The sequence below is a fragment of the Nanorana parkeri genome, unplaced genomic scaffold, assembly GCF_000935625.1.
Source record: "Nanorana parkeri isolate BGI_ZX_2015 unplaced genomic scaffold, ASM93562v1 scaffold1026, whole genome shotgun sequence".
Lineage (NCBI taxonomy): Eukaryota > Metazoa > Chordata > Amphibia > Anura > Dicroglossidae > Nanorana > Nanorana parkeri.
Genome location: NW_017307294.1, coordinates 59893 through 69433, shown reverse-complemented (window position 1 = coordinate 69433; position 9541 = coordinate 59893). Strand labels below are relative to the sequence as shown.

General features: G+C 43.8%; 2 protein-coding genes across 3 annotated transcripts in view; one reads left to right on the top strand and one right to left on the bottom strand.

Annotated features, from left to right (window-relative positions):
• Window positions 1-2932: 2932 nt before the first annotated feature.
• Window positions 2933-9541, bottom strand: part of TMEM203 (transmembrane protein 203) — a 17754-nt gene continuing 11145 nt past the window's right edge. Inside the window, exons 2-3 of one of the 2 annotated variants that reach the window (XM_018567264.1) lie at window positions 5108-5111; window positions 2933-3506 (exon numbers count right to left, since the gene is read on the bottom strand). In XM_018567264.1, the coding sequence (XP_018422766.1) occupies window positions 3016-3426 (411 nt within the window). In that variant the 5' untranslated portion in view covers window positions 3427-3506; window positions 5108-5111 and the 3' untranslated portion in view covers window positions 2933-3015. Of the gene's footprint in view, window positions 3507-5107; window positions 5112-5583; window positions 5640-9541 lie in introns of those variants that run through there. The other variant, XM_018567263.1, reaches the window with a different exon arrangement.
• The window catches only part of NDOR1 (NADPH dependent diflavin oxidoreductase 1), a 14627-nt gene continuing 10795 nt past the window's right edge, over window positions 5710-9541 (top strand). Inside the window, exons 1-5 of the mRNA XM_018567262.1 lie at window positions 5710-5741; window positions 6500-6634; window positions 7322-7399; window positions 8783-8880; window positions 9417-9515. Of these exons, the coding sequence (XP_018422764.1) occupies window positions 5721-5741; window positions 6500-6634; window positions 7322-7399; window positions 8783-8880; window positions 9417-9515 (431 nt within the window). The 5' untranslated portion in view covers window positions 5710-5720. The remainder of the gene's footprint in view (window positions 5742-6499; window positions 6635-7321; window positions 7400-8782; window positions 8881-9416; window positions 9516-9541) is intronic.

Sequence of the window (9541 nt, the reverse complement as noted above, 5' to 3'; positions counted from 1 at the left end):
TCTCCTGACAGGAAATGAGGGGATTCTGCAACAGAAACAAATATGGAAATATCTGACAGGGTTTCCAGCCTTCCACTATGAGCATTTGTATGTGTCTGTGTTGCTGTTGGTCTTATCCTCACTACCTTTCTTCTAAAACATTGTCAGCTGAACAGGAAATTAGGGTAAAAAGGTCTTTAATGGAGCCCCAGATAGCAATAAAAATCTGACAAACTTCAACTCCATCCCCACTCCATTTAAAAACTAAGAAAAGCATTTTGGCTAGACATACATTGTAAGTCTGTGGCAGTGGACACCCTGGCCAAGTGTCCTATGCAGAATTAGTACTGGGTGTCTTTTCCCTTTCTTTTGTAATGTGAACACGCAGGTCTTGGTCATAAAAACAAACTTTAGAGTGACCCCATTGTTGCCCTTGGATGGCACTGCTATGCAGTTCACACGTTACTTTGCTTTTTCTGCATACTGCCATGATGAAAAAATGTAAAAAGATTTTGAATAATAGACTCACAACCCACTGCTGACTTCCTGCAGAAAATGCTACCCCTTTGGCTGTTATAACAGTCCTTTGGTCCTCCATAATTTCTAAATTACGAGGTACAAGTATGCAGATCTGGGACAATGAAGGAAAACACTTCTGCAGCTTTTGAATCTAGCACCACTTTCAGGAGGCAACTTCCAGGGAGGTGCCCTTGACTCTGATGGGTGAAAACAGTCATGACAGGTTCGCTTTAACATCCTGCTTATTCTGTCAGACTGTAATTCTTATTTAATCTGCAATTATTATGAAATGACACCTCCGGAATGTGATACTAAGGTGACAATTCTTCTTTTCTGGTGTGCCCTTGGATCAGTGAGGTTTAAATGGGTTTCTTCCTTGTTCTTTGTGGTACCACATCCTTCTTCCCTACTTGTGTTACAGACCTTGACCCTGACAATACAAAACTGAATGGACATTAATGATCACAACACTGAAATCCTAAACTTTAGAAAACTGCAAAAGAGTGAAACTCAATAGTGAGCAAACTCACCCAGCAACATTCCCATTACATAAATGAGAGAGAGGGTATAGAGGAGGATTTGTGAAGGCACCTGGCTCCCCCTACTGTCTATCTGGAGTTCTACAATCTACTGTCAGATACAGACTTAGCTCTGCACAGAAACACAACATCCAACACTTTAGGGCTGCAACAAGTAATCGATTATTTACGATTCTCATTATCTATTAGTTGGTTTTCGATTAGTTGCCACCGCTCTGCTCCTCTGTTCTCCTCCCTGCTGGTGCTGGCTGCAGCGGTCTGTGTCCCTTTCAATCCCCGCCTGTATTGGCAGAGGCAGCGGGGACACACACAGACCATATAGAGGCTGCGGTGACTCTGCATTCCCCCGCTGCCCCCGTACCCTTCTCTGTTCCCCTGTGCCCCCTCATCTGCCCGTGTTCCATCGATCCTCGGAGTCTGAGGGATTGATAGAACACCGGTGTCAAGTCTCCCATCAGCGGCTGGAAACAATAGCCAGCCTGCTATTGTAATTTAAAATATCCAATAGCAGACTGGCTATTGCACCCGCCCACTGCCAATCAGCAGAGGAGGACCTGAAGGAGAACTTTCTCCTTCAGTTTCCTCCTTTGCTGATTGATAGCAGGCAGTGGACAGGTGCAATAGCCAGCCTGCTATTGTAATTTAAAATAGCCAATAGGAGGCTGGTTATTGCTCCCAACCACTGCATGCTGTATTTACATTCAGCTGCCTTTGCAGGCAGATGTCATTCCCTAGTGAGGTGGAAAGGTGACACTAGGGGTCTAATAGACCCCCTAATGTCACTTTAAAGAGAACCTGTCATCTCAAATGTGCTATGACATAGGGGGCCTTTTTCTTCACTGCCATCACATGGGCGGGCCTCTGCATTACGTAGCATACACAGGGGTGATCATTCCAACCCCTTGGTCATGTGATAGCTAATCACTAGGACTGAGCATTGCTCCTCCACATTCAGAAGAACCACCTATTTTGCTTCAGCAGCAATGGAGGAAGTAGAGGAGAAGCATTGTGAAGGCAAGAACAAGTCGATCGGGGAAGTGAGCTTATAAGAGACCCTTTTTTATTTTGTCCTGAACAGGTAAATGTGACAAATTAGTTAAAGGTAACATTTTAGAAGATAAACAAAAAAACATTGCTGACCTCTCCTTGCTGAAAACCTGGTGCTCGGGTCTGCAAAACAACTGTTCCCATTATGAGGGGCTGAAACTCTACTTGTTAGATTTTTATGTATTTTATATCAAGGGGAAAGTAGCAGGAACACACAAAGGTGGACGGGAGCACCCGATACTCCCAGATGGATAGGAACAAAGTGGGAATTATCGCAGGGAGATCTTGCTGTTGGAGTAACAAAGACATAAAATCCAAAGGCTTATCCACCTATAACTAGAATGGTTACCTTCCCATCCCCAGCATGTGACTGGGCAGGGAAGGAGCAGCAACAGTCCATCTTCGCTCTCTCTCCCTGTCAGCACATACTAATGCAGCACATTTACTGTATAAGGGAATCCAAAATGCTGAAATCAAATCAAGGCCATGTATGTATACTTGTTGCACTTAAAGTACATTTAATGTTTTATAATAAAAACCTAAAGTCATTTAAAATATTTTTGGGGATTTTTTTTTTATATCTGCCTGGAATTCAGCTTTAAAGTGAAATGACTCCAATTGGGGTGCCCACCCCTCCAGGTCATACATACACACACACGTCTATGGTCTGCTGAGATCTTCACTGTGTGGCCTTCTCTGTGTCACATAGGCTCTTCTCAAGATCTCCTTTGCAACGCAATCATTATTCAATCCTATAGCAAGCTCTTCCTCCAGTGAAATTGGAACTCTTTATTGCATGGAATACATTTAAAGTGAACAAGCAGAAAAGCAAATTTAGCTTGATCCTTTGCATAAAGTTTTAATAAATAAACATACAGGAAAAGATACTAGAGAAGAGTAACAATATATTACAACTGGGTTTTGCCCATTTTTAGTTGACCCTACAAGCTCGGATCATGAGCAGCTGGAGAAGAATGAAGATGGGAGACATGATATGTCCAAACCACAGTTCCTTAGCCTGTTCCACTAGCTTCTGGCATAGCAGCAACTCAAAGACGAACTTGAGGCCGAGAATGGTGAGGATCCACAGGAGGCGCAGCACAGCCTGGCGCTTCTCACCTTCCTGGAACAGTCGAACGGTGACAATGGCAGTGAAGTAGGTGCTCAGTCCATCAGCGGCAAAAAAAGGGATGAAGACATTCCACCACCCTAGGTCGGGGACCAGCTTATCCACTTTAATGGCTAGCAGGACCGTAAATGTTAGCAAGGCCAAAACGTGGATGAAGATCTCAAACTGGGCGAACCCGAGCCATTGGACCAGCTCCCGCAAGGAGAACAGCATGGTGCTGAATTAGAAAAATGGCCACTCTGACTTCAGCATTGGAATACGGTGCCCATTTGATGTTCAGATCAGTGGGGATCCTAAAAAGACAATAACCTAATATGAGCATTTCAGCTATTAAAAACACATTCAAGTGTCGTGCAACTTACAGGTGAAACTCGAATAATTAGAATATCATGCAAAGTTCATTTATTTCACTAATGCAACTTAAAAGGTGAAACTAATATATGAGATAGACTCATTACATGCAAAGCAAGATAGTTCAAGCCGTGATTTGTCATCATTGTGATGATTATGGCTTACAGCTCATGAAAACCCCAAATCCACAACCTCAAAAAAGTAGATTATTACATGCAATCAATAAAACAAGGATTGTACATAGAACAATATCGGACCTCTGCAAAGTACAAGCATGCATATGTACTCAGTACTTGGTTTGGGCCCCTTTTGCAGCAATTACTGCAATTACTTTTTGTGGGTCCTTCCTGTTCCAACATGACAGCGCACCAGTGCACAAAGCAAGGTCCATAAAGACATGGATGAAAAGCACATACAAATAATACGAACAGCGCTCTCGGATTGGGCCAAGGGAATAGGGTGCTGTAGCTCTACCTCGCCTGCAGCCCTAAGAGACAGGAGGAGTGCCTGCACTTGTGAAACAAAAAACAAACGTGAGGGCGCAAGGCTAGGGGGACTATGAAACTGATAGTAGCACAGTGGAGAAAGCAAGAGGAGATGGTTCACTTACTTTAAGTGGGTCTCGGGACCGGATGGATGTGACAGTGTGTCCGTGTCCCCGCTGAAGCAATGTGAAGTGCCAGTGATGTGAGGACTGACGTCAGGCTGGGCTGCAGCTGCGGGTGGAGGTACTCGGGCTGTGGGATGGACGTGTCTGGGCCAGTGATTCCTAATGAGCTTGACAAAGAGGTAACATCCTCGAAACGCGTTGCTCCCGAGCTTCCACCCACTACTTCACCAACCTGATCCTTCCTCACCTTACCACCATCCCGGCCGATTCTTGTTTACTATTTTACTTGTTATTTTATACAGGATTTATATAGCGCCAACAGTTTGCGCAGCGCTTTACAATATAAGGAAGACATCACAATATAAATCAAGAAAAGATGGTAAGGAGGGCCCTGCCCATGAGGGCTTACAAATTAAAAGAAGGATTATAATTATGTACAGCCAGTCTCATGATTCCTAAACCTCTGCTACACAGCACACACACTGCACAGCCTAAAAAAAGAACTTTTGCCTTACCTGAAAATGTATTTTATTAGAGTACAGAACAGGACACAGGATCAATCTCAACTAGTACCGATATATCTCTTTCGGTACTCGCTGATACCAGTACTACCGCTAGCATTGAGCTGCCTTCCCAGGCAATCAGGAAGCCGGGCGGCGTGTCATTACCCGCCACCTGATTGGCCAGGAAGCCCTCTCCATATTGTTTGGCCACCTGGGGAACAATATGGTGCTGCCTTGAAAGTGGTTACCATTAGACCCAGGACCCTTATGCATAAGCGAACAGAGGGTGGTTCCAGAACGAAAGTTCTGGACCTGTGTGCAGAGGAACAAAAGCTTGTCCGGGGGAAGAAACATACTCCAAGAGATGAGTAATGTCCAACCCTGATTTGTGGACATTGAGGATGCAACCAAAGCTCTCCAGAGTCTGCACCATCCTCTGGACATTGGCTCACAGGACCTGGACTGACTGATCCTTTAGAAGGAGATTGTCCAGGTATCCCACCATGTGGATACCCTGAGAGAGAAGCAGAGCTAGGCCCGTGCAAGTACCTTGGTGAAGGCCCTGACCCATTGCCACTGTGCCTATGAACCCCAATGTGTAGTTCAGAATGTCCTTACAACCTTGCCCACTGTGCAGAGGGATTGGGTTTAGCTTCCTGTGCCAGCCACTATAAGCAACCGGAGCCCAGGAAATATTAGAGGCTCACTGCCCGAGTGCCCGTACAGAGGGGTCACCACCCCACACATTGCCCTTACAGAGGGGAAACACAGGAGGCAGCACCCCACAAACACAGTGCCCGTACAGAGAGGAAAACAAACTGCCCGTACAGAGGGGAACACAGGGGCCACCACACTACCCGTACAGAAGAGACCAAGGGACACACACATTGCGATGTTTCTGCTCACCTATAATCAGAGCCGCACAGCTCTTCTCTCTTCTTACTTCCGCCATTACCGGTCACGTCATCTCAGCGCGCCGCGCGGTGACGTCACTAGCTCTGCAGAAGGAGGGGCTAGTGTCATCATCTGTGTATACACCGAGCATGGAGGGGTCAGGGGGACAGGTGAGGAGGGGACATTGCAGGGGAAAGGACATGAGACAGAAAAGTTACAGGAGGATGGTGGGGACATAATGGAAATAAGAGGGAGGGGGGCAGAAGAGGAGGCAAGTGGAGGGACTGGAGGTGACAGTGAAAGGAGACAATGAGCTGAATGCAGCAGAAGACGGGGACAGTGAAGAGATTGATGGAGGCAGGAGAAGAGGTGGGGGGTAAGGGGCATATGATAAGGAGTAAGAAGACCTTACAATAGTGGGAGGAGGACTTGGTTGGGGCGGGTTCTGGGGCAAGAAGGGAATGAAATGGAGGGAGGAGGAGTGGGGGGGACGACGACAAGGAGAGAATTGGGTGGGGGGAGGAGAGAAAAAAACATGGGTAAGGAGACATGTGGAAAAAGAATATGCGAAGAAAGGGGGAAAGGAGAACAAGGGTAGAAGAGGAAGGGATGGGGATGGAAGGAAAGGGCGTACAAGCTGGAGGGAGACTTGAAGAGAATATTATTGGGTGGACGGGGTACTAAAGAAGACTGGGAGAGGTAAAGGGAGACAAGAGAAGAATAAAAGAGGAATGAGGGGTGTCAAAGGGGAATGAGATGGGTTGATGGGTAGCAGGAGTACATGGAGAGGCGAAGGGAGATTACAGGTTTGTGGGCACATGAAAATGATTTGAAGCAGGGATGTATTTTTCTGTAAAAGCAGAAGCCTCCACTGTCATAAATGTTCTCTAAAACTGTATGTTATATCTCTGTTCTCCTGGCACCTCAGATGGCAGAGAGGAAGATCCTGGTACTTTTTGGAAGTCAGACGGGGACAGCCGAGGATATGGCAGACAGGATTGGCAGAGAAGCCCTGCGAAGACACTTTGCCTGCAGAGTGGAAGCTTTAGATAGCTACAGTGTGGTTAGTGCTTCAATACAGACATCACACTGGGAAGAAGGCAGCTGTCTGGTTCTTAGAATTTAATCTATCAAGAAAAGCTTTGTTTGGGTACACATATTACATAAACATGGCCAGGATGTCTGAAATCTGAATGTTTCCAAGGACTTTTCCTTTACAATCATGTTTAATATCCCAGCCATCACATGCCAAGAAAGTCAAAATAAAAACATTGAAATACTGTAGATGAGGGCTCTCACTGTGCTCTGTGACTGACACCTAGTGGACAGTGAATGAGTTACATCTGTAACATATTCCCACAAACATTTCCTGTGCCACAGTGAACTCTCTAATACAGGTGGCATGGTGACTTTGTGGTTAGTATGTGGATGCTCTCCCTGTGCGTATGAGGGTTTCTCCCATCACATAGTTCAGACAGTCTTGTGACTGGCCAAAATATACTGGTCAATAATTAGTTCTCTGTGCTGTCCTATTACATTTCATCCAAACAGTAATATGGGTAACCTGTTAAAATCTGTATCTTGTTAAAATATTTGAACTAGACACAAAGGCACTTTAAAACACCCTGTCTCCTGATATATATAGATGGAGATCAAGCTGCTCTTTTTTTCAGGCTGCAATCTGTTTAACAGAGCTCTTGTATCTTCAAATATGTTATTCCTGCAATAGTGTACTTATTATTTTCTACAGGTTAATCTTATTCATGAAACTCTTGTCATCTTCGTCTGTGCGACCACAGGGCAAGGTGACCCACCAGATAATATGAGAGTAAGTGACGTGTTGGTAATTCATTAAAACATATTTATTTTTAAACACAACTGTCACTTGAATATGTCTTTACATTTGCCTCCTGAAATCCTCTGCATGAGGTTCTGTGGATCTGAATAGTGATGTCATTCTAACATTGTGAACAGGTTTACAGGAGGGGTGAGCACAGGGAGGGCCTCATAAGTGCTCTTCTGCTACTCCCTTGTCCTGGAACAGGCTGTGTTGCTTAACAACAGTGTCCAGGGATGTCTGCTAGGGGTGCCTGGGTCTAAGGAATGGTAGAACTGAAATGAAATATCTTTTGACAAGTAAAATTTTACCCACATGTATTTCATCTGTGTATCTAGCTGTTTCCCTGGGGATCTTATATTAATATGTGCTTTCCAATGCCTAATGCCCTTAAACATAGTGAGGTTGATTTACTAAAGCTGTAGAGGCCGTTCACCCTGCAAACTAGCAGGGTTATTCACATAAGGGTGAAGAGTTTGGAGAAGGCAGGAGAAGTGAACAATCTAGGACAACATAGCTGATTTGGAGAATTTTTCCAAATCCCTTATTTTGGCCTAGATTGTTCACTTCTCCTGCCTTCTCCAAACTCTTCACCCTTATGTGAATAACCCTGTAAATATTTACCGAGCTTGGTAAGTTCAGTGAAGCCTTGTTTACTTCAATCAACCAATCATGTTCCCATTCATTTAATTTGCCTCATGCTTGATTGGGTATTGAAAGTAAACACTTTTCCAAGTGAACATGCTTTATTCCTTTAGTATATTAACTGCTATGTGGCTTTGCAAACCCTTCTGCCTCCGCAACTACAGAGCTGAGCATTTCTAGATTAGATCATGGTATTTTTTTTGTCTAGGCTCAAACCTGCCACTCAGGCTAATATACATATTTGAAACATACTGGCGCTGTAGGTGCACCCTAAATGATATGGCATTGCATCTGCAAAAATTATTCTTTTTAAAAATACAATGGGGTTATGAAAGGAGACGAAACTTACAAAAAGTGAATCTTTCCCTAGCTTTGTAAATCCGGTGAATATGTGTTCTCATTAAATACCAAAACATGTGCAGAGAAATAAAAAAAAAAAAAAGATTTTTTTTTCTTCTTGCAGATGACTGAATGATAGAAGTGAATACACCTTATTCATTATGCTCAGTGAATATTCACTTTGCTAAGTGAGCAATCTTCATTCCTTTAGTAAAATAGACCCACTGAGTTGATACTGTGCAACTTTTTCGGATGCAGATAGTGCTTGAAAGAGGTTTTATTTAAAAATCCCCAAGTAGAATAATTTTGGAGTCTTTACCATAAACTTGTCAGTGCAGATCTTTCTCCTCCTCAATCTGTCATTGTATCTTCTCATCTGTCTTATTCCAGAACTTCTGGAGGTTTATTTTCCGCAGAAATCTGCCTCAGAATTCCCTGTGTCGGATGGATTATGCTGTGCTTGGTCTTGGAGATTCTTCCTATCCAAAGTAAGATTGCAGTTTGATTCTAGTATAGAAGTGTTGAGGGTTAAATTTGAACTCCAGACATGAAAAGGTCATATAGCTGTGAAATTGAAGGGCCGTCATAGCTGGAATATATTGGGATCCTTTTTACTACGCTAAATCTTGATAAATTATTCTTTTTAAAGTCCACCTTTATGACCATGTTTCCCATTACACTCATTTGGGTTGTATTATGAAACGTGGTCAGATCACAAAATCCTTTTCATTTCTTTGCTTTGTACTAAATATTCAAAAATATAAGTTACATTATTAGACCTTTGGTCCTCTGGAACTTCCCACATATCCTTGGTACCATTCTGAGGTCCAACGCCTCTCTCCCTCCATTCGCGGGTGTTGACAAACTCCGGGCTCTGTCACTTTCACTCACTGTCTTTTATAAATATATATTAAATATACATTTTTAAACTTGTGGTCCTGTGGAAACTTGTTCAAGACCTGATTTTGGCCTTGCTTGTCTCTAATATCTAATCTAATATTTCTTCCAATTCATGTTACACCAGGTTCAACTTTATAGGCAAGAAACTACACAAGCGGCTTCTCCAGCTTGGTGCTAACCCAATTCTGTCTCCCGCTCTAGGAGATGACCAGCACGACCTGGGGTAATTATCAGACAGTGAGCTGTTGC